Source organism: Hakea prostrata, chromosome 1, assembly GCF_041222555.1.
Source record: "Hakea prostrata isolate BN-2017 chromosome 1, UWA_Hpros_2, whole genome shotgun sequence".
NCBI classification, from domain to species: Eukaryota; Viridiplantae; Streptophyta; class Magnoliopsida; order Proteales; family Proteaceae; genus Hakea; species Hakea prostrata.
Genome location: NC_142600.1, coordinates 15,902,121 through 15,926,552, shown reverse-complemented (window position 1 = coordinate 15,926,552; position 24,432 = coordinate 15,902,121). Strand labels below are relative to the sequence as shown.

The following is a 24,432-nucleotide window of genomic DNA, read 5'->3' as shown; positions in this document are numbered from 1 at the left end:
GAGGAGTACGAATTATAATTCAGGGTCATGAGAGTGAACCACTGCGGGCTTCTTTGTCCCCCATAAGATTACAATTATGTGAAAAAGGAGGAGACGATTACTTTTAGGGTAGGACTCCTGGAGGCATTGGGATGTGGATTTAATTCGATCCTAATTAGAGTCGGATTCAAACAACTTCTCAGGTATGTGCAGGGAGATTTACTCCCACTAGCATGAGCCTCTAATCCATGACACTCAATTCCTTTTTGAGTAGTTTGAACATTGCATACCTTCTCATATACCTAAGAGTTCAAACATGGTGGTAGATCTCTTAGCCAGGAAGGCCTTTTAGTTTTTGAGCAAAACTAATGACTAGAAAAAAAATCATCCAATATACACATAGTTTTTTTTTTTGGTGAGAACAATGTACACGTAGTTGAGAAAGTAAAAAAATTAGAACGCTACACCCTTTTGTACGTAGAAATTTTATTTACTCCCGAGTCATTTCTTGAAGTGCTCTATCATATTGTAAAGGACGACACCAATAGAAAAACTTATTTTAGAATGTAATTTTCTTGTTTATTTTATACGCTACCATTTTCAAAAAAAATAAAAATAAAAGGTTATTTTGAATTAAAAAAATATGCTTTTAAATCTCAACATTTTATCTGGTATAAAAATTGTACTACTGTGCATTTTTTGATTTTTTCCATATAAAAGCGCCTGTTAAAAAAGAATAAAGAAAGAAAAAAAAGGGCACTCAAGAATGACGCGGCAAAGCAAATAGCGGTAGCAAGGACTGAAAATTGAAAGCCGTCAGACAGAGGAATTCCGTCAACCAGGGCGGTGATCTTGGGCGTGGACGAGCGTAGCGTAAAACGAATAGTTGAGGAAGAACACTGATTGGAAACCTTTGATAATCTTTTTTGAAATTCAAAAACGATGGAGTCACGTCATGCATCTCTAGGACGACGAACGGTATTTACTCCATCTTAATTCGCAATCATCTGTCTTCCTTGAGTAATTTGCATGATTTCTCTTTTAGCTTTGTTTTTCTTTATTCGAAAATTTTCAGTTGGAAGAGATCCGTCAAAAGAGAGCTGCCGAGAGGTTAAGCAAAACTTCTTCTGGATCAGATCTGGAAGCCACGAATCAACCAGGTATATCGTCTCGCTGTTTCTCAGTTCGTTTCGTATCGAATATCATTGATATCTCTGCTATTGTACAGCAACAGCAACTCACCCTTATTTCAACCGGCTACACGGATCTTGTTGATTTTGTTTAACTTTAATCACATTTCTGTTCAATGCAGGTATATCTAAATTAGAGAGCGGAAATCAACTTTCTGAGGTAAGATTGTCGCTTTTAGGTTTTGATTTCCTTTTTCATTAAGTTTATAAGGTTTTAATAACTTGTTGAAGTTTGCGACGAATCTCTACCAAGTGACGTTTAAGCCGGTCATCTTTTAAGTTTTATTCAACGCCTTTTATTGGGAAGATAGTATTAGAGTTAAAGACCAATTCAAGTATGATGTGAGTCAAGTGAAAAATTGTTACATTCCTCGAGGAGAATGAGAAGAAAACTACATGTAACTGAGCAGAAGGAAAGCACGAGATTTCAAAAAATGATTTAGTTGATATGCCCGTGGCCTGAGTGGAAGTTTGTTGCTAGAATGAATGGATTAAATTAGAGCCACAGGTGACGAAGTAAAAGATGTTGCAAATGTTTGGTGGTGTCGAATTAGGTGGCACTTAGGCTAATTGCTGCTTCATTGAGAATGGAGTGAGTCCAAGGTCTTGAAAGCGTGTTGGTTAGGCTAAAACATAGCTTGTGCGTGGGCTGTCTAACATTGTTTGGATAATTAAGACTTTACTACAAGACTGTGCAGCTAACTCTTATTAGTTAGGATAAAACAATCAACCAATGAGTGGTGCTGAGCTTTTCTTAAAGGTCTTTAGTATAATTATTGGGAAAAATGAATCACGATGATGTCATACTACTATTTTCCACTCACATAGATATTGTTACTTATTATTATATTTTCCCTATATGGGGGCTATGTGGATGATACTATTCTTGTGACAACCATTGCTATGGGCATGCAGATTCATAACCCCCCCCCCCCCTAACCAAGAACAACACACACTGGCATCATGGGGAACCCTTTTCCAGTAATTATGTAGATACACATAAAGTGGATTTTGTTGTGAGCAAGAAGGGTCTCTCATGGAATTGAGACTGAGGTTGAATTGGGAAGATTAAAATAAATAAATCATATAGCTATAACTACATTTATAAAAATCCTGATCCCCAAGCTATTGATGGTTTTTATTTTCACTAATAAAAATACTGCAGAAGGACATATATGGTCTGGTTTCTCAGCTTAAAGGTCTTGAAAAGAAGAATGCAGAATTGGAGGAGGAGAATGGGACATTAACATCTAAGGTAAGTGTTATGGGAATTTTATATCCCTTAGATTTATTTAGTTGATGCCAAAACTGAATGAAATGTCTTCTAAAAAGTTATCATCTCATGCTTGCAGCTTCAAGTGAAGGAAGTTGAGAATGATACACTGCTGAAACGTTTAAATGATCTGGTAAGCTATTGGGCTTTACTTTCAGTCGTGTTGCTTAAGAGGCAATCTTCCCAGTAGATCACATGGTCAATGCAGCTCTTGTGAAGGAGTACAAATTGCACAAATAAGAGGGAATGGAACCCGATGAAATAGATGGATCGGTATAGAACTAAGCATATCCCTTTGGTGGCATTGATAGAATGGTGGATAACACTTCTTCTATCTGTGCCATTTGTAATGGTTTTCATGACAATGTTCCTGGGAGCCAACTTGGCATTTCAGTTGTTTTGACTCCTAGAAAATGCAGAAATTTCGGTCTCCTATAATTTAATTTCTGAATTTGTGCTTGTTTACAGGAACAGAACAGTTTGCCATCTCTAAGGAAAGCTCTGAGGGATGCTGCAATGGAAAAAGATGCTGCAGTTGTTGCACGGGTACATATCATAAAAAATTTTTATATATATTCTATTCTTTGTCCACAATGTCTGATAAATTGGTGTAGGAGGACCTCTCAGCACAACTTCGGATAATTAAGAAACGCTTGAAAGAGGCAGAAGAAGAACAATATAGGGTATGCAAGTGGTTTTTATGTTAAGATTCTAAAAGCATGTCAAAGGCTGTTCTTGTGCTTATGGTTCTCCTTCTCTAGGCTGAGGAGGATGCAGCAGCACTGAGGTCGGAATTAAATTCGATGCAGCAACAAGCAATGATGAATCCACTTGGTAGCCTCCCTTCAATGGGTAATTCTCCAGATCATGTGCAAGCCATGGAAAAGGAGTTGGAATCTCTCAGATCCGAGTTACAGGTGAGTATTTGTATATTGGCATTTTTAGATTGCATACTTGAGATGATGTACTTATCTCAAGGTCTCAAAACACCAGCAAGCATCAGTATTGAGGCAACAGGAGCAACAGAAGTTAGCTGAGGAACAAGCTCGAGCTTCTGAATTGGAAGAGAGACTTGCTGATTTATCAAAAAAGGCGTCAGGTAGGTCTGATAAATCTCTAGGAATAAAGTTTGGGTCTTAGTGATATATTCTTTAAATGAGTTTTGTATTCAATCCAACCTTATGTCATTGTAACCCCTTCTTGCCCACCTGTTGACATCTTGAGAAAAGAAGGGGAATTAAAATAAACTTTAAAGCCACTATTTGTGGTCCAGTAGTTTGATTTTAAGTAACCATTCTGCCTCGTTAAATCATAGATGCTATTAAAGCAATCATATCCTTTCTCAGCAGTTTAATCATGCTTATCTTTGGTCTTTTTATGTGTGTTCATTGTCTCATTTTGTATCAAGAGGAAGTATGATAATAGATAGGTTTTTTGTTCTCTGTGAGATGTTCTTAATTGCTCTTAGCCTCTTAATGAGGTATATTTTTTGTTTTGGAGTGGTGTGTATTTTGCTCAGTGCAACTAATGCCAATTTTAACTAAACCTTATCTCGATTTACTGTGGTTCAACTAATGCTGATCTTGACCAAGCCTCATCTCAACTAACTTCTGTTCCTGTAGGTGATTCTTTTTCACTGTTCATTTCTATTTACGATTGTAGATGCTGTTAAGTTGTCATGCCCTTTTCTGTCAGTTCATAGCAGTCATCTTTGGCCGGCCTTCTGTCATTTTTTATCAGGTGAAAGCATGATAGTTCAGTGGTATGCTGTTCTCAGTGAAGCAATCGGGATTGCTCTACTTTTGGCACAGTTGGCATGTGCAGTCCACTTGACAACCAATCACCTAGATATGCCTACTGGTGGCAGTGGCTCAGTTATGTCAATTGTCGAGAAACAGGACACTATATGGGACAAACTTCTCAGCCTGACTAGCATAATTCGCTTTGTTTGGGTTGGCATGATATGAAAACAAGTGGCGAGGCATGAAAACAACTTGATAAAGAAGTCCCTAACCCAAAAAAGCTTGTTTCTTGAATTGGTTTTGTTCGGATTGGCATGATATGAAATAACGGAAAGTGCCATGAACATGAGAAATAGGGACAAGAATCTTAGCAAATGATCTGCCAATTTTGGTTCAACAAAAAAATCTCCTCTTTTTCTTAGGGTGCATTTTGTGACATCTGAAATTGACTTGAAATGAAAGTAATACCCCAACCCAGCATGGATTTACAAGTTGTATTCATGATAGGTAGTTTGGCTATGAAGGTATAGTAGAAACTCTACAGTGTTCCAAGCACCACTTCCTCTACCTGGGTTGATGTAAACCCAGTTTTAGGGTTAGGGTTTTGATGAAATTTCCTTGAAACTAAGGGCTGCCCAGAATCTTCCAGCAAATAAGACTAATTTTAATGGATATGTGGAGTAGGTTTGAGCACTTGAAACCCTGCTGTGATGCTAATCCTAGATCTGAATTCTAACAAAAATGTTGAAAACTGGGGTTTGGGTGTTTCGGCTAGGTGGGAGAAGGGACTCTACTTGCTGTCTTGTATTTTCAGACCTTGTTCTAATGGTTTTAGAGTGTAGGGATAGTCTAGGATGAACTAGGGTTTTGATCTAGAGGTTGAAGATGAAGTGCCAAGGATATCGATGAAGAAGTGCAGGGATTTTTCAGATCTAGGGAAATTGGGTTTATTTAGAAAAATAACAGTAGTACCGAGATCTGGGGGCTGGTGTGATCCTATAGAGACAAGAGGGGAGCTTAAGGGGCTGGGGAATACAGAGTTGCGGGGTGGGGGTTGGGTGCTGCCACAGGGAAGAATAAGGGGTGGGGAAGTTGCGGGTGCTAGGGGAGAGGTGGGGGAGGTCTGGGAGATTCCGCAGGGTTTAGGGAGGGGAGGGGTTTTAGGGTGCTGTCGGGGGTGGGGAAGTAGCAGGGAGGGGCTGTGATGGGGAGGGGTGGTGCTCCAGGGTTGCAAAAGGAAGAGGTGGCGTGAGGAAGGCTGCGGTCAGAGAGGAGGCAGGAGAAGGGGATGGGGGCTGCTGAACTTACTTGTTTACTGCTGGAACTTGAAGAAGATGGCTTTGAATGCTTGAAGATGCTGGCAAAAATGATAGAGGTGCTGATCCTCTAAGAAAAACTTTTACTGTCAACCATGGCCCCCTTGACAAGAAACCATTATCCTTAACTCAAACTCAAATTTTATTTAATAGTCAGACTTAAGAATTATAATGAGCAATGAAGCTTATTTATAGCCTTTACATCAAAAGAAGAACTTGACTCAAAACTCAACTAAGACTTAGACACCAACTTAACTAGGGTTTCCTTTATTAGTTAGGAGACCCTTCTACAACTAATTAACAACCACCTAAATTAAAGGAATTCTTTTAGAATAAAAGACTAACTTATCTATAAAAGTCCTCTCTAAAGAAAGATTCCTTACCTAAGTAAATCACAACCACTAATAAAGACAAGTTCTAATAAAAAACAAACTCCTAAAAGACAGGAACCCTTCTTGTAAAAGAGTCTTATCTTGTCTACAACTTAGCTGATAGAAACCAACTCAGTCACAACTCAAATAAAGGAAATAAAAATGGACTGGGACTCTACTAAAATTCAGGAATTAGATTCCAGCAGTGAAAAAGGGCCTAAAATGCCCAAAATACCCCTGTAATATGGTTCGGCCAGCATGCTTGGGAGTTGGGTGGGCCTTGGGGCCCACTTTAGGGTTTGGCTAGGGGGGTCAATTGGTGTTCACATCATGGGTCAAACTGGATTTAATTAGTCATCCCATTTTTACGTGAATGGCACATATATCATCAATCATCATTATTGATCTGCTACAGAATTTCTCTGATTTCTTTAGAAAAACATGTAAGGTCTAAATGTGCAAAAAATGGTAAATGTATAGTCTTGCAAAATTGAGTTACTCACAAAAGATATGAAGAACTGGAAGGAGACAAAATATTGGTCCCAACATGATCTGATTCTTTCCTCTCAGATAATCAGATAAATATTCTTTTTTCCCATGAAATGGATCTACAATTCTCTGCATAACTACCGACAAAGTCCTTCCAAGATCAAATCTTGCTAATTCTCGCTCATGCTGCTCATCTTAGATTTCGATGCATGTTTTTATTAAATTTCAAAGATTTTAGGTTCAAAATGTTATGTCAAATGTGAGCTGTTAACATTTACTTTCTCTTGGTCAAATACATCTTATCGTTGCAGTTTAGATACTATCTCAGTGGGGCTCATTTTTGTGATGCAGAGGAAGCATCGGAAGAAGCGGCTCGCAAGGTTTTTTCATTGGTGAGAGTCATACTGGGATGATAAATTTCTGTTGAATTATTGCTATAGATCTGGTACCATCATAAAATGGTCATTGCCTTAGCTCTGGTTCTGCTGTAGTATAATTATTACGGATGCTATCTTATCCACTACTAAACTGGTAGTGTTTGTTCATTAACCTGCATTGTAGATCATCCAAATATCCCTGGATTCTGTGTACTGCTATAACTTAAGAATCAGAGTTAGAGTTTGGATTAGTCCAATTGATACTTACTCTAGATCAGCAGATCCAAACAAAGGATCAGCCATGCCAGTGAAATAAGAGCATGGTGCTAATGGGTCAGTCAATATACCAGTGATGATAGATCATGCTGATTCTGTCCAATATCAGTATGGATCAGATGACCTAAGTGATATATACTATATATCTTTAAAATTATGTTATGAATAGTAAATATTCAGTAGATGACTAGAAAAGAATCTAATGATCAGGAGATTAGTCCAACTGATACTTCTGTAGATCAGCAGATCCAAACAAGAATCAGTTGATCCAATGAAATTAGAGCCTGGTACTGCTGATGGATCAGCCAATCCACCAGGTATGATAGATCATACTGATCCTGTCCAATATCAGTTTGGATTAGATGAGCAAACTGATATTATAAACCATATCTTCAAAATTATGTTGTGAATAGTAAAGCTTCAGCAGATGACTAGAAGAGAAGAAGTTCTAAAAATCAGTAGTGTTGAACTGATTTGCACGTACACAACAATAGATGTCCATTGGTTGGACAAATTGTGCACCGTCACCATGCGTGAAAGACGCTCCTTGCTATAATGATGTAGGGTCATAAGCTCACATCCTTTGTTCCCCTTGCAAAAATTATTCTGTGATACTTAAGGCTGATTTGGTATGCTTCCCATCACATGAAGTAGTTAACAAATAGATTTTTCATCAAAAATTTTATTTTGGTTGCATCAATTTGAAATATTTCAAGAATAAGAAATCTATTTGGTAGTGGTGGCAAAGTAGAGTGATTTTTCTCTCATTTCTTTATAAACATGCCATGGGGCATATTTGTCCTTTTTATTAACATATGCCTTTTAAAGTGGAGTGCAGAATATACTTGAAATTGATTTCAAATTTCTATATTGAAATTGGTCATCATCTATTTGACTATTTCAAGTGAAATTTGAATTGAATTCTCATGAATGTGTTAAAAAGCATGCATTATAGTTTCAATTTATTAATCCATGAAGTTGAAATAGAAATGATGCCAAAGCAACCCTTCATGTTACAATTTACTGGTCTTATGCGGATTGAATGCAACTATGCCTTGGGTTTCTTATTTCCTCTTCTTTCTCTCTCTCTCTCTCTCTTTTATTTTGGGGGTTGCACAGGAAGAGAAGGAGAAACTTGAGCATAAACTGCATGACATGGCAGTGATGATCGAGAGACTAGAGAGTAGTCGACAGAAACTTCTGATTGAGGTATTGTATGCTTACAGTAATTAGATACTTTCGTTGTACCCCTACCAGTCACATTGTTTCTTAATCTTGGTGGCAGATTGATTCACAATCTTCAGAAATAGAGAGGTTGTTTGAGGAAAATTCCACTCTCTCAGTTTCATATGAGGATGCTACGGGTGTGGTGGTTCAGTGGGAGAACCAGGTAAAACTTAAAGGCTGGAAGATCTAATGAAAATTTTGGTTGATTAATTGAATATTTATCTTTTGTTGGTGATGAGCTGCAGCTGCATATGTGATGTGCTAGCAACTTTGATCAGGTGCTCACTTTGGTGGCCTAGGCTAGGACCTGTGTTCCGGCAATAGGTGCCATAAGTGAGGCTTGACTCTACATGATATTCTTCATTGTATTTAGTTATAAGGATGCTACATTTTTAAACATTTTATGGCTGTTTTGCTGCTTTTGCATTGTTATGTAAGAGTGTTTTTGGCTACATAATTCCATGAATTTGAAAACCGTGGAATCATGAGTCCACCTATTAAAAACCATTTGGATATTTGTTTGGGTGATTCACATCCTTATTAGGTGATTTCCATCTTAACACATGATCTAATAGACTTGTCAATTTGCATTGAAAATGAAATCATTTGGATTTCACTGTTTTAGGTTAATTCCTATTGACATGGTTCGAGGTTTGATGAGATCTCACCTAGATCTTGGCTGAGGTCCTTTTTTTTTTTTTTCTTAATAATTTATGAGACCTCAAGACAAGATCTCATGTGGGTCGATTTTGTTGAATATCTCGGCCGATGTCTCGCAAGATCTCAGCTCAACCCAGTCTTTATAAATCCCCCTCCTTGGTTGAGTTGAGTCGAGACATCTCATTCTCGATTTAATCTTGACCTGTCTTGACACTCCTTCCCCCTTTATGCTTGTTTTGGTGTTTTGGCCACACTTTTTCGCTAGAAAGTTGATAGGATTTCTACCTAAGCTGCATCAACAAGTTGTCTTGCTCATTTATAACAAAGATATACTAATTTTGAAGCCAATCTTGAAGCAAGGTGAGTGTTCTTCCCAAACTTCTTTTTTTTCTTCTTTCTTTCAAAAACTATGTTCTACATTGATGGAGGTGGTGCTGGTGGAGCAGAAGTTGGAGGAGCTACTTAGTCATTGATTTTACTCTTTTACTCTTGGTGTGTAACTTAAAGGTACACCCTATGTAATGTGAGATTGTGAACAACTTAACATGTTTTATGTATTATTTGACTTTAAACCTTTATATTTTCATTTATATCAAATAATGGTAGTGTAGATCATGAATTATAAGGCTACAGTTGGTTTCAAAGTTAGGGTTGAGTTAGAACTCATATATACACTTGTTTTCTCTCAAATCTAAGGCCATGACTGAGGATAGAAGGCCTAAGGTAGGCTAAATACCAAGTTCCAACCCAAGTCAAGCCCTAATACCCACCGAGATGGACCCTCGAGTTGGATTGACTTGATCGGGGATTTTTCCTAGATCTCAGTTTTTTGAGGGGCCAAGATTCCTATCAAGACCAATATCTCAAACCATGGTCAGATTCATCACCTATTGGAAGTCTTAAGAGTGGTCCACATTGAGAAGCTATATATCAATCTCAAGAACTTCCCCTTCATGTTGCCTAAGGTTGTGTTCCTTGGTTTTATATTTTTATTGTATCATCACATAGGGTTGAAGTTGATCCAAATAAGATAAAGAGCATCACCAAATGGCCTACACCGAAGAATTGAAGTTCGCAATTTCCACGGACTCACATTGTTTTATTAAAGATTCATTTAGAACTTTAGTGTAGTCATGACATTAATTACTAAATGTTTGAAGTATAGCAAGGCAAGTTCGAATGGAGAGCAATGGCAACCAAAGCCTTATATCTTATTAGAAAAAGATGACAAAGGCTCCAATACTTTGCTTACCGGATTTTGCCCGTATATTGGAGGTAGCAATTGATGTTTCACATATTTAGGGGTGAAATGGATAACCGAAATTTGCTTATGAGTTTGCGTCCATATCCGTTTAGGGGTATCCGAATCCATCCAACTAGTAATAGGATGCGGATATGATGATACTCCCCTTTGGCCTATTATTATCCATCCAATAAAATTATCCAATTTACTTATTTGGATTTGTTTTCTTATTTTTATAAATTTTTTAGTTGAGATATGCAAATATTTTTCTAGATTTTTACTAAAATAAATACCGAAGTTGCTAAATTCTTAAATCTCAAACGTAACATTCACAAATAAAATGGTAAAGATGTCAACAAGTAGTTGAAAAGTTGTATATTCATACACATTTAGAAGAATCTACTTAGAAAAGAAAACCTGCATGACTATTGTCCGAATCCGACTAACTCCATCCGAAAACCAACAGGATATTATTCGTACCCATCCAAGTATGATAGGATGCGGACATGTTATTACCACTATCCGATCCGTTTACACACCTACACATATTGATGTAGGAGGTGTATTGATGCAAGATGGACACTCTATAGCTTTCTACAGTGAGAAACTCAACATGCGAAATGATGCTATTCACCATATGATTTGGAGCTTTATCCTATCATCCAAGTGTTACACTATTGGAGACATGATCTCATTGGCAAAGAGTTCATTTTCTATACCAACCATGAGGCATTCAAGCATCTCCATTGACAGAAGTCGATTAACAAGAAGCATGCCAAATGGGTTGCTTACCTACAAGAGTTTGTGTTTGCATAATGTACAAGGCTGAAAAGGAGAATTCAGTGGCTGATGCATTTAGACGGAAAGTACTAACTTTAAACACAGATGCACATGCAGCTAGCATTAATTAGATACATGATGAATACACATCTAATGGAGATTTCTGTGCACTCCATAAGGAGTTACAGCAAGGCGGATGACACCCTATGAGTGTAAACTTGAGAAATGTCTCAAAGGCAATTAAATGGGCTGTAGTGAGAAAATATGAAATTTCATTGTCAAAGGAGTTTTCCTTTGTCAAGAGTTGGGTAGTAGTTGAGTCAATATTAGGTCTGAGTTAATACTTGTTGGTGGGTGTTAGCTAGTTTTGGTTTATTTACTTAATATTATGTCTTTAGATTGCTAAAAACGAGACTCCTGTAAGAGGGTTGATCACCCTTATTCATAAATTGAAATCAACATGTGCTTTTGCAAGTCATTCTTCTCTACTGTGAATCCTTGCGTTTGATCAAGGCAGGTTAGTGTTCGAACCAATCGATCCACCTTGCAGTGTGAAGCTCTTGTATTACTTTGTTTTTCTTATTGTTTTCTAACTTCCAAACCTATTAACACATCCATTTTAGTGTCATGTCTTCTGTTTTTAGTTACTAATCTTATCTATCAATCCATTTTACATCAGAATTTCATGGTACCTTGCTCATCTCTACTTGGTAATCTTCACTTACAGCCTATTTCCATCTTGGTCTACAGTTCTGCCCCTTTGTAAATTTTTGGTTCTTCCCTCTTATCATAATGTTATTCTAGAGTTACCATTAAGATATCACCTGAGGCCTTAGTTTTGTTTCCCATCTGATATTGACCTATAGATCATCTTTCAAATCTGGAATTTATTCTCTGTGAAAAGATCACTCGGCCTTCTTTGTTAAGGTGGTCAACAACCATATGACCTTGTTTTGAGACCTCTTTAGTTCCTTTCTCAGCTTGTTCCCTTCCCATAACATTGGGACCTCCAATGGACATATGCCTCTCTGGATTCACCATTGGAAAAGTATGCATTTCTTCCAAACTTCTAGCAGAGTGCAATGTAGCCACCTCAACTAAAGGAAGGTTCCGTGACCCGATTCAGCATTAGGTAGTCCTTGTTCCTCAAGTGGTTGTGCCTGACCATCAGACCCAAAAGTTTTGCAATATTGGGTCTGATGGGTTATTTTTCCACATTTATAGCATAAAACCCAAACTTCATATTGAACCTGCAGCTGGAGCCATTCGTCCTTAAAGCTTCTTGTTGAAAGAAACGATTGTAGTGAATGGCTTATTGATCAATGATCTCAAGCCCTCTATTTATAATTAAGTGGAAAGTAGACTATTACAAGGAATAGAAGTTTACATGAATGCAAACTCTAATTTAACTCCCATACTAACTCTTATTAGACTCCTAATAGAATCCAACACTCCCCCTCAAGTTGAGGCATGGTATCCACTGTCCAACTTGCCAAGTATAAACATTTGTCCGGTCATCTCATTTATCTTCAACTTATGATTCTCTTTATGACTTCCTTTGCTTTATCCTCATCTTTCTGCCTTTATGTCTCGGAGCGCCCGGGTTCTTCTGTTGAAGACTATTTCTGTGCTCCGGGTTTTTTTGGGGTCTTGCTGGGTACACCGTGGCTTTTGATTTGTGCTGTTAGGTCTTTGGGCTTGCCATGGGACAATCTCTGGTGGGGTTTGTCGATGTCAATCTCGGTATGAGTCGTTCCGGTCCCAATCTTTTGCGGTTAGATCTCGGGGCGTCGTTGGGCAATCTCCGGGTTCGGGTCGTTCTTTCAAGATGCTCTATGCTGTTAGATCTCCGTAGGTTGCGGGTGGGACAACTTTCGGTCGATCAATTCTCATGGTCTACATGAAGGCATTGAATTGTTAGATTTCTCCCCCTCCGTGTGCTTTCCGTGGGCGTGATCCTAAATATATGGTCCATGGTCACCAGGTGTTGGCTTGCATTCGCCAATGGGGCTTGGGGGAATTGTATGGTAAGATGAGTATCATAACAAATCTGAGAATCATTTGGGGGTTGACCGGCCTCGGTGCCCCGATGAGGTCCGTATTACCTATGGTGGTTAGAGATGTAGTCAGCGATAGATCCTCCATGGCTCGAGCAATTGTCCATTTACCACGTCCAATCTCCTTCCCGGATCCTGGTAGTTAGGTAGGAGTTGGTAGGGGTGTGAGAGCGTGGTCAGGCTGTCCGGCGGGATCTCGTCGCGTGCGAACTCCTCTCGTCCCGGCTGTGGGGTGTGGTGGCTGTCTCGAGATTTGACTGTGGTTTTCCCTTTCTTTGTGCTCGTTTTTGCTCTCGGCTTCCCATGTAGTTTCCAACAATTTTCCTTGGTATGATATGGTTTGTGATAGTGTTCACCTTGACAATCTCCTTGCCGGTCGGTTTAGTGTGCAGATAAGCTGATTTCTCCATAATAGGGTATGGCATGACTATCCGACTTTCCTCCCCACGAGCATGGCTTTCTAGTGTGGGGACACTTAAGCTTGCACTCGATCCGATTGTACTCCACGTTCAACCTGCCGGTCATATCTCAATCTTATCAATGTACTTCTTATATGTCGCCACATCATGTGGATTAGTGGGGTGTAATCCCCATTGTCCAACTCTTGCCAAGAGATCGCACTCGGCATATAGTGGGCCCATTGTTCCTTTTGGGTAGTCTCTGGCTTCTTTCGTAGCTCATAAACCTATGCATCATTCCCACTGTCCATATGTTTCGGTGTGCCTTCCGTTTGGGCTGCATCGTAATAGGTTCGCCGGGCAGTTTGGTGCATGGATTCAAGGAATGACATAATAGAGAATCATTTGATATCCATTTATCCTATAAAACACTGCGGTAGTGGGTTTGATAGTGGTGCCCGTAATGTATCCAACTAATCCTCTTCCGATAGTCGGTGCGGTCGAGACCGATCAAGTAATTTGTGCCGTCAAATCTTACCGAAGAGATGAATAGTGGAAATATTCGGATCCAGTGGGGCGGTGTCATCGATAGTGGCCATGTTGAAAAATTGTCTCAGTTCTTCGATCTTCACCTTTTGAAAAAAAACTAAAACGTCGCAGAATGCAATAGCCAAACAATGATATGATCAAATCTCCTTTTTCCCTTTTTTTTTTTCCTCTCTCTCTCTCTCTCTCTCTAACAAAATAGTAGATTAGAAAAAAATAATAATAATATTGTTCAGCCAAATATGTAATGGTTTGGTTTGGTTTGGTAAATTTGGTTTAAAATATGGTCTAAATTTGGTTTGGGAATTTGAAAAAAAAACAAATCTGGTTCGGCCAAAGAGAATTAGGGAACAAATTATGACTCAATGGGTTTTTAGAAGGGCTAGCTTAACAAGGGAGACGGGATTTAGAAAGGGTTACCTGGTTCGATGGTAGAGGCTGTGATCAGAATCGGAAGCAAAGGTGAAGGCGATGGTGGCTTCTCTTCTTCTCTTCTTCTTTCCCTTTTTTTCTGTGATTCAGAAAAAAACCAGACGATCGATGGGTCAAAAAACGCTGTTGGTATTCTGCTCTTTCTTTCCTCATCACAACGGTAGTGTTGCAGGAGCAGGAGGCAGCAGCTGTGATGTGATTTCTCTTCTAATCAAGATGTGATTTCTCTTCTAATCAAAAAAAGCAGCAAGAAGCAGCGAAACAGTAGGAAGCAGCCAGAAGCAGTCTGCGAATTGGTTCTTGTTCTTCTTCTTTCCTCTTTTTTTTTTTCTTTCTTCTTTCTTGGCCTTCCCTAATCGAACCTATGTAGTGCAGCGGAACAAAGAACAAAGAGAGAAAAAAAGGACGGAACTGCCAGAAAAGAAGAAAGAAAAGAAGGTCGATGGGTTAGAACCAGCGGTGATGGTTCTTCTCTTCTTCGTTATTTTTTTTCTGTGGTCTTCTTGCAACAGAAAAGATAGTGCGTGAAGAACGAGAAGAAAAAAAAAACCCAATCGAATTTGCAATAGTAACTGAAGAACGAAAACAGATAGTGCAGAGAAAAAAAAAGGAAAGAGAAGAAAAAGATCCTAATCGAATTTAGGCTCTGATGCCATGTTGAAAGAAATGATTGTAGTGAATGGCTTATTGATCAATGATCTCAAGCCCTCTATTTATAATTAAGTGGAAAGTAGACTATTACAAGGAATAGAAGTTTACATGAATGCAAACTCTAATTTAACTCCTATACTAACTCTTATTAGACTCCTAATAGAATCCAACACTTCTAATGGCCTAGTATTGATTCACACTATTGTTGATGTCAAACATTATTTTGACTAGCTGCATCAGTCGGTAGACCAATGTCATGTGGGTTCATTTGTATTTCAATCATTCTACCTAGAGTTTCCGCAGCTCTCCGGATTCTCTTGTACGCATAGCAGCTGAAACGAATACCTTGAAGTTGAACTTATATTGCAATTGAAGGAAGCAAGGCATCCTGTCGACCTTTGGGCATTGGATGAAGAGTGAGGTGGAGTAGGTAGTTTCCTAGCCACAAAGATGAAAGCGATATCACCCTGTTTCTCAGCTCTTCGGAGTCAAACTCAGCTTTAAAGTTTTCTCTTCCAACACTGTAAACCAAGACATCTCCCAGAGGAGACCATGCATCTGTGAATTTTTTGCACATAATGGTAATATGCTCTTTGGGTACCCTATGACATAGCCATACAGGGGGTAGCCCCAACCTTTGCTACTTTGAGAAGAGCTGCAGTTACCAGGACTTGGACCACCTGAAGGTTCAACTGCCTTCCAGGTGTCGAGTCCTGGGTCTGTTTTCTCAGCATGCTTAGGACGTGACCTGTTGAATGATGCTGAGGGGTGTCCTACATGGTGGAAGAACCACATGGGAGGGTGGTGAGGAGAGATGCGATCTGCTTGTCGCCCCATCTGCAACACATGATAGGAAAAAACGGTAGAACCTTGGTTAGAAAGAACTAGAAGAGGAAAGAACGAGGATGGTACTGCACTCAGCTTCATTCCAGGAAATAAGCAGAGAATAAAGGAATAATGCCATAGAAGAACTCTGAGTGGTTGGTGGGAAGAGGCTGACATTGTACTAATGCTATAAATGGCAAAAACACACTGTTTTTGGATTTGAAAAGAGGTGCATAAATGGGGTTGGTGGAAGGAACCACCTACATTTTGCCACGCTTCTCACTTCATTGCCACAGGAACTGCATCTACCATCCCTTGTTCATCCTGGATAGTGGAGCCAGCCCCTCGCCTCTCAGGAAAAGATTACACAACACAGACAAATAAGAGGCGGGAGGGGGAGGAGTAGGGAGAAAGGGCTTTGAGATGGATGAGGCCATTATTGAGAGAGAGAGAGGAGCAAAGAGACAACCATGACCCAAGGTTTCTTATGAACACTTTGTTTGGTTACTGCATTTGAATTGAAAATTCAAATGTAGTACTAAATCAAAATGGGCCTAAATAATAACTACCTAAAATCATAGTTGTTAAAGCGTCGCCTAGGCGTCCGGGTGCCTTTGGAGCACTTAAAATCGGTGTTGCCTTATTTTCAGGCAATAAGGCGACTGCCATGGGGTATGAGGCATCGCCTAGACGTTGCCTCAGGTGCCTTGGACACCTTATACCCCAAGGCGTCCGCTTTTTTTTTTTTTTAAATCACATGAAAGATGCCAAATCAAAGGCATATATTGAATTACTTATTAGATTCCAATTGTAAAGTATCTATTGTTTGAACCTTTATGCATATTTATAATGACGCTACATGTGATCAAATGTTAAAAAAAAAAGGAAAAAAAAAAGAAAGAAAGAGAATAAGTTCTTGACTCGAGTCTTTCACTCTCACTTTAAGCCCTTCTCTTCCTCTCTTCTTTTCTTCCATTCCCGTGACGACACTCCAGCAAGCAGTGACCAGCAACATGCGACTTCTTCTCTTCCTTTCTTCCCGCGACTTTTTATTTAGGACATACTATGTGTGGTTTGTAGTATGTTGGATGACTTGAGGTAGGTTAATATGTTTTTTTTTTTATTTTTTATTATATAAGATATGATAGATTTAAAATGAATTAGAGTGAATGAGATGTAAACTAAAAATTTCACTTTAAATGCCTCAACCGCCTCGGAGGGCGCCTCGTCGACTCATCGCCTCAACTAGCCTAAACCGCCTTGTATCGCTTCATTGCCGTGACAACTATGCCTAAAATTAGGTCACCAGAAATGGATGCAAAAAGTATTTTACTCCCAAACAGTAATCTCAGTCCAACTTGAATTGACAACTATGGCAGGTCTAAGTATATGGTAGCGTGCTGCCAAATGCATTGACTAGGTATGACTTTCAAATCTTGAGGTAGGATACCCCAAAAGTGATATCAAAGTAAGTGTTGGTTACAAACTTACAATATGATACCCTTACATTATCTCCACCAATTAGTGATAAGAACACAGGTTTCAGCTGCAATCCCAAAATAGAAATTAATAACTAAAACCACAAGATAGCAATAACAGCCTATGGAACCTCTGTGAAAGCCACGACTCATCTTGAGGGAAGGGATGGGACACACCCTTAAGACTTTAGGAAATCAGTCTAGGTTAGTGGCTGGAAGGGGCATAAGAGCCCAAGTTATGAAATAGAAACTACAGCTAAAAGAGTAACTTACAGTCCATAATACCAACCAGCTATTAGGTAGGGCTGAAGCCTCAAGGTGATATTGAATGAACAGATGAATGGAGGTATTACACCAATAAAACTGTCAACAGATCTGGAATTGTATGGACTTAAAGTGACTACTTTAGGAGGGACCAATTAGCAATTCCACAGGGTTGGAGTGAGAATTGTTTTTTGGTGAAAAGAGGTTGGAGCGAGACTTAAATATCAACTGCTACTGGTGGATCAATGGGATTTTCTTCAGGTGATCAAAAAGCAGCGCAACAGAGGAAAGTTGCAGGCTCAATACGTCGATATCTAACTATTGGTTCTTTATTGCGTGTTTAACGAAATATGATCTAAGTAGAAAGAATGTTAGAAGAAAAGGGAAAGGGGCAGGAAGATATGACGAAGGCCCCTCACATTTGGCTAGGTCAGTCTGCCATTAACCTATTGGGCATCTCAAAATGATACCCTATTGGTTACAAAATAATACCTATGGCTTTGGTCAGTCTATCACCAACCGATTGGATAATCTTCAGGTGATCAAACAGCAGTTCAACTGAGGAAAGTTGCAGGCAATATGACGTTACCTCACTATTGGTTCTTTATTGCATTTTTAACAAAATATAAACTAAGTAGAAAAATGTTAGCAAAGAAAGGGAAGGGGCAGGAAGATATGACAAAGGCCCGTCACATATGGCTTTGGTCAGTCTCTCACTAACCTTTGGTTACAATATGATTCCCTTACATTAGCTCCACCAATTAGTGATAGGAACACAGGTTTCAGCTGCTATCCCAAAATAGAAACTAATAACTAAAACCACAAGATAGCAATAAGAGCCTATGGAAACCTCCATTAAAGCCACAACTCATCTCAAAGGAAGGGATGGCATACACCCTTTAGACTTCAGGAAATTAGTCTAGGTTACTGGGCATTACAGGCCAAATTATGAAAGTGAAAGTAGAGCCTAAAATAGTAACTTACAGGCCATAATACCAACCAGCCATTATATAGGGCTGCAGCCTGAAGGTGATATTGAAGGAATGGATGAATGGAGATATCACATATCACACCAATAAAATGGTCGACCCATCTGGAATCTTATGGACTTTAAGTGACAACTATTGGAGAGACCAAACAGCAATTCCACAGGGTTGGAGTGAGATTTTTTTTTTTTGGGGGGGGGGGTTGTGTGTAAAAAGAGGTTGGAGCGAGACTTTAACATCAACTGTTACTGGTGGATCGATGGCATTACCTCAAGGTGATCAAACAGCAGGTCAACAGAGGAAAGTTACAGGCTCGATATGACAATACCTCACTACTGGTTCTTTATTGCATGTTTAACAAAATATAAACTAAGTAGAAAGAATGTTAGAAGAGAAGGAAAGGGGCAGGAAGTTATCACAATGGCCCATCCAATGTGGCTTTGGTGACTCTCTCACTAACGTATTGGGCATCTTCATCTCACATCATCCCAGGTCAAGAAACTAACCTTTCCTTTGTTCATCTAAACTGTAGGGTTTTGGCAACAATGTCCTTACAATTAATTAAAGGAGTTCCACGCTTGATGTAGGAACCTTGTATGATAGAGAACAAAAGGAAAGGTAACTGAATATCTTCTCTACTATCTACTTTAAGCTCAAATTGGAAACTACAATAAGCTCCCTCTTTATGATTCTTGTTTCCAGTAACCAGCTAACACCAAACAGGGGCTGATAAAAAAGACCAGTTGAAGAACCATGAGCATAAGTGCGGTCCTTCTTCTTCTTGGGTTTGCTATAATACTAATTTCTGTAATACTAAGTCTACATCAAAGGGTAATCTAATGGCTGCTCTAGTCAGTTAATAAATCTTCAGAACAACTACAGAAATGGAAACTAGATTGCGAATTATAGAAATTGTAGGTTGCTTAGCTTCTGCCGCTATAATCCTGTAGAAAGGGGACCCAAGCAGGAATAAATCAGGTCTGTTAGCCCTTCTTCCTACCGAAGCATCAATGACGTCTTACTTGAATTGGGTACTTGCCCAACTCTTGCTTCAGGTTGCGTACCTTGTTACTTTGCTGTTGCCTTTTGTCTCAATGACACTCAGAGCAAATGTTCTATTGCAATGTTATCTGGGTATTCTTCAAATGTTGCTGTTCAATTGGTACACCAACACTGTTTTATTTCCTGACTAAATGATACTTGCAGGTTAAAAACTGTCTGAAGGAGAATGAGGAGCTTCGTGGCTTGCTGGATAATTTAAGAAAGGAACAGGCTAGGTTCCAGCCTGCAAATGATAAGAATGTCCAAGGAGGCTTGTTGGAAGCCAATAAGAGTGATCATGAATCAAAAATGCAGGGAGATGCAGTGGAATCTCTCTCTCTCAAGGTTAGGCCCTAAACCAAATATAGAAGAATCACTACTTTTAGTTGGTTGATCCTTCCTGTTAATAGGAATTTGGTTGCCATATGAAAGCAGCAAAGCCACTCTTCAGCAACAACAAGATATTGGTAAAAACAGTTGGGTGCATGTGTTTGGGCTCGACCTCCATTTGTTATTTATTTATTTCAGCCTCTGGCTACCATGTGCCTCTGTTTTGTCTAAAAAAACTGGTGGACCTGAACCTAGCCTATTGACTGCTCTAGTGAAGGATAATTTTTTATTTCCCCCATAATTTCGTACTGTGAAAAATGTATTAGCAAAGTCAAATTAGTGAAGAATAAAAAGAAGAAAAAGATCTTTGGAGTTAAATGATTTCTTAGTTCTTCCATCTCAGTTGGATTTGAACAGTCCTTTTCAGTCTTGCTATCCCCCTTGTCCATATACAATTTCTAGAAACACCATAATAGCTTTTAAGACCTGACAGATCTGATAGGCCTCCGAGTAATGTGATGTATATAGATGGAACAAGCCAACCTGTTCATGGGCATTAAAGTCCATCTTCTTTTATATACTTGTGGCCTTATTTTCGTAAATCTGATGTCTACATGCTGTCCTTATGTACCCGTCTAACTGTATCTGGCAAAGTTGATGTGTTGGCAGCTTTTAGTGGATCCCATATGCTTTCTTGGAATATTTAGAAGATATTATGTGAGCTCCGTGCCCGATTGTGTGGAAGGATGCTCTCAAGATCTGATTTTCTCATCTTATGTTACCAAGCAGGTTTTTAAAGTAAGAGTTTCACATACACATTTCCCCCCCCTTTTGACTCCCCTTCTCTGTCTGACTACCCTCGTGCCTCCCTGACAAGCTTGGATAGCATCCTCTTCCCTTGTGTTCCTCTCCCCTCTATGATGTAATTGTAGCTTCAATCAAACAGGTGCCAGTTCTTCCAAGATCTGTAAGTTAGGACTGATTCCAGGCCAAAATTAATGAATTCAGGTAATCTGGGATTGAAGTGGAGATGAGTGTCAAAGCCTATCTCTTCAGCTACACCAAGAGTCTAGCTTTGATGTCAGCTTAGAACCTTAGAAGTTTCTTCAATCTTGACCCTCATTGCCTAAAATTGACCAAAGCCAGAGCTGCAACAGCAGAACACAAGGGGATACTCGAATAGAGAAGCTTTATTAATTAAAAAAAAATCAATGGGTGCCTTCCACTTTGAGTGGAGGGACTTATTTATACATGATATGCTGGGGTCCTTGTCTGATTTGGACTCCCAACTGGACTCTTATTGAAAATTAAGTATCTTTCTTATCTTGGAATCTGAATTCATAAAGTGGTCCTATTTAGGGATCCAAATCAATGTTTAGGTTTGATATTCAAAGAGTTACTAATATGCCCTTAAAGTGGACAGAATTCCAATTCTGCCACTGACCATCGAACTAGGCTAGGAACTGTCTTAAAAAACTATCTATGCTACTGGCCAGCAGCCCTAGGTGTTGAGCAGCAACCACAGGGTCTTCTCTTGACCTTCCACTTGTTCTTGAAGGCTTGGATCCTGCGTCACTCAGTCCTCCCGCTACTGCTCGCTGCCCTTAGCCATGCCTCTTTTATTCCACACCCATCCCTGCCACCAATTCACCACGACCACCCTGCTTTCCCCATGCAACTCAGTACTCCTTGATCTCCTTCCTTCCCTTGTAACTCCATTTAGTTCTTGATGGAAACAGAGGTTTGAAGGTTCTCCCTGGAATTGCTGAGGTAGGTAACCACACTCTCCCCAAGAAGACCCCCAAGGCCCACAGGAATAATTAGGCTTGCTGCCCAGCAGCATTAAGAGCATATTCAGCAATAGGGGTATTTTGGTAATTTGGGAGTCCTACTCGAGCTCTGGGCCTAGTTATAATCAGGAGTTTGTTAGGAGTCCAAATCTATTTTTAATTTGTTATTTGAGTCAGTCTAAGTTGATTCACTAGAAGTCCTATTTTAAATAGAGTCCCATTTGAATTCTGTTTGTGATGTTAAGTACTGTTAGGAGTCTCTAATAAAGGCTATAATTATACAGCCTATGCAGCTATGCTCATTATTGTAGAGAGTTGTTGCGGCAGAGATCAAGGATAGAGTATGCTTTTAGGGTTTCAATTAGAAGGTATTCTCCTTTGGTAGCATTGCTGGTCTGCCTTCATTCATCCATCATCCATCCCATTCTCTGTCTGGTATGTAACAATCCCTAACATGGCTTCACCTTCCCCCCTCTCCACCATTGCACCATACTGTTTCCCCTTCCCTTCCCCATCTTCCTACAGACCCTAAATCACAAATCTCCTGAACCCCTTAGAATCCCCTCTCTTTCTAGATTCACAGCCCTCCCACTCCCATTTGCACTCGATCTAATTCCTGCTGCATTTACCATCTAAGAACCCTAAAATTTCCAAATCCTAAAGCCTAGGAGCTTGACTCTGAAAGTGAAAACAATAAGGTTCAGATTTTTGTTTCCAAAGTCCTAAGCCTATTATAAACTTAACTCGAACCCTGCCCGTCCACCCTAAACAGCCTAAAATCCATTAGTCTCAGGGTTTGTAACCATAAATTGACAGATGATCATCAAGGATATTGGTTTATTGACCCTCATCCAGTGAGGGTACATAAACTGCATATTCAATAAACCCACATTGGGAGAATGATGTCCTCCACTCCTCCAAACTGAGAGTCTTTTGCCATCAATTTTGTTGGAGTGGTACTAGAAGACGAATCCCTGGTTCCTCCTTTTCTTACTGATACTTTTTAAAACTTAAAACCGAAAAGTAACTTTGCCTGTTGTTCGTTATAATTCTGATGCAATGAAAAGAATAAGCTCATTATTGGTTCAGCTGGTGGGAAAATATCCTCACCCCTAGTACTTTAGTGTGTGTACTCATGCAGTTTTGTTGTTAATGGCTTCCAGTTGTGCCAGAGAGAATATGTCCTTCCACATATACTTCTTTATTTTTTATTTTCATGCAACAGTACATTTTGAGTTTTGGGTCCACCATGCCTTGCCCTTTCATGGAGTTTGTCCAATGGAGGATGCTCACCTTCATCCATCCAACATATTATAACATTTATTGGGTTCCTTAGGCTAACCTGGTTTGTTTTGATATTAGTATTACTGGTGATTTCTGTCTCTTTTGAGAGGCTCTAATGCCATCCATTTCATCTTGGCATAATTACAGTGTAGCATCACTTGTCTGGTTGGACAATCATGGTCTCCAAATCCAAAAAGAACTGGTCAAATGGGTTTTTGTCCAAAAACGAAAGGAGTTCTTCATTTAGTAGATTTATTTAGTTTTTTAATTGTTTTGTATCACCTAGGATTTTCCAAGATTAAGTTTCCTGGTTTAATTAGGAGTGATGTTTTCCTTTCGTTTTTTCCTTGTATCCCAACCATGGGGATGGTGAATTGAATAGAGATTCGAATTTCTCTTTGAGATGGTATGATTGTGTGTTCACTTTCCCCTTTCCCTGCAAAATTTCCCTTCTCCCATCCGGTTCTCCACCATATAGGCTTTCTATCAATGAAAGGATACATGCTCATCTTTAAGAAACATTACTGATCTTTATTGGATTCTCAATGTAGGAACAACTTACAAAGGAACAGAGCAGAGCAGAGGCATTGTCTGCAGAAGTCTTACAGCTTTCGGCTAAACTGCAACATGCTTTACAAGCATACCACAGTGTGACACGCCTGTAACACACTCTATCTCTCTTGTTTGTTTTGTCCAATGTTTTGCTGTTGTCTTATTATCAGTTAGTAGGATTTTTGATATTTTTCCCATATGAATTTGTGAATGCAGGTACAAACCAATGCTCTGGAACATTGAGAAGAATCTGATGAAAATGAAGCAAGATGGCTTTCCTACAGCTTCCACTGTACACGGGTAGACCAATCCGTATTCCATGTGCTTTATACATCCTCATCAAATGTATATTGATGGTAGTGTACAATCTTTATTTTCTTTAGTTTCTATTTCCATTTTTATTTGTTGGCAAGGGATTACCAGCCGTGTGGGGTGGAATCCCATGCTGGCAAATGCGGGCTGTATTATTTATTAGCCAGTTGGTGCCACATCTAAAGGCAGAATGTCAAAGAGAAAGATTTCCCCGCTGCCTGCGCTCCTTTGCATATAATTTTTTGCGAAATTAGATGCACTAGTAGAAGTTTGTGACTGTTCCTCTTATGTTTACCCACAAAAAAAGAAGAAAAAAAAAAAAAACTGTTTCTCTTTTATTTTTGATTTCTGCCGGGTGATCAAGTTTGTTATTAATGGATATGCAGTATGTGCATCTAGCTACTTTTTCCTCATAAATGGCAGTCCATTTTTCATTCTTCAGTGGTTTTGCTGTAGGGTGTTAGGGTTGAGTCGGGATCATAAATTTTGAGTCTTTTATCTTTTCGAAGTATTTTCACCTGGGGCCCCCTGTTTTGTGTTCCGCGGGGAGATGTCCCGACCAT

The 24,432-nt window shown here is 39.3% G+C and overlaps 1 protein-coding gene across 1 annotated transcript; it reads left to right on the top strand.

The window, feature by feature from the left end:
• Positions 1-733: 733 nt before the first annotated feature.
• On the top strand, positions 734-24,325 carry LOC149027842 (myosin heavy chain-like protein). Its single transcript, XM_089166395.1, has 15 exons — positions 734-957; positions 1,055-1,139; positions 1,292-1,329; positions 2,335-2,424; positions 2,522-2,575; positions 2,911-2,988; positions 3,057-3,125; positions 3,204-3,359; positions 3,436-3,541; positions 6,712-6,752; positions 8,133-8,222; positions 8,299-8,403; positions 19,767-19,946; positions 23,557-23,666; positions 23,774-24,325. Exons 1-15 carry the CDS (start codon positions 922-924, stop codon positions 23,859-23,861), a joined length of 1,326 nt encoding a protein of 441 aa, XP_089022521.1. The 5' UTR covers positions 734-921; the 3' UTR covers positions 23,862-24,325.
• The last annotated feature ends 107 nt before the right edge of the window (positions 24,326-24,432 follow it).

Bases quoted from the DNA above. Each gene is read 5' to 3' on its own strand.
- LOC149027842 (XM_089166395.1), top strand. From the start codon at position 922: ATGGAGTCACGTCATGCATCTCTAGGACGACGAACG. The intron at 3,360-3,435 runs GTGAGTATTTGT...TCAAAACACCAG, and splicing joins CTCTCAGATCCGAGTTACAG to CAAGCATCAGTATTGAGGCA. The intron at 23,667-23,773 runs GTAACACACTCT...TTGTGAATGCAG, and splicing joins TACCACAGTGTGACACGCCT to GTACAAACCAATGCTCTGGA.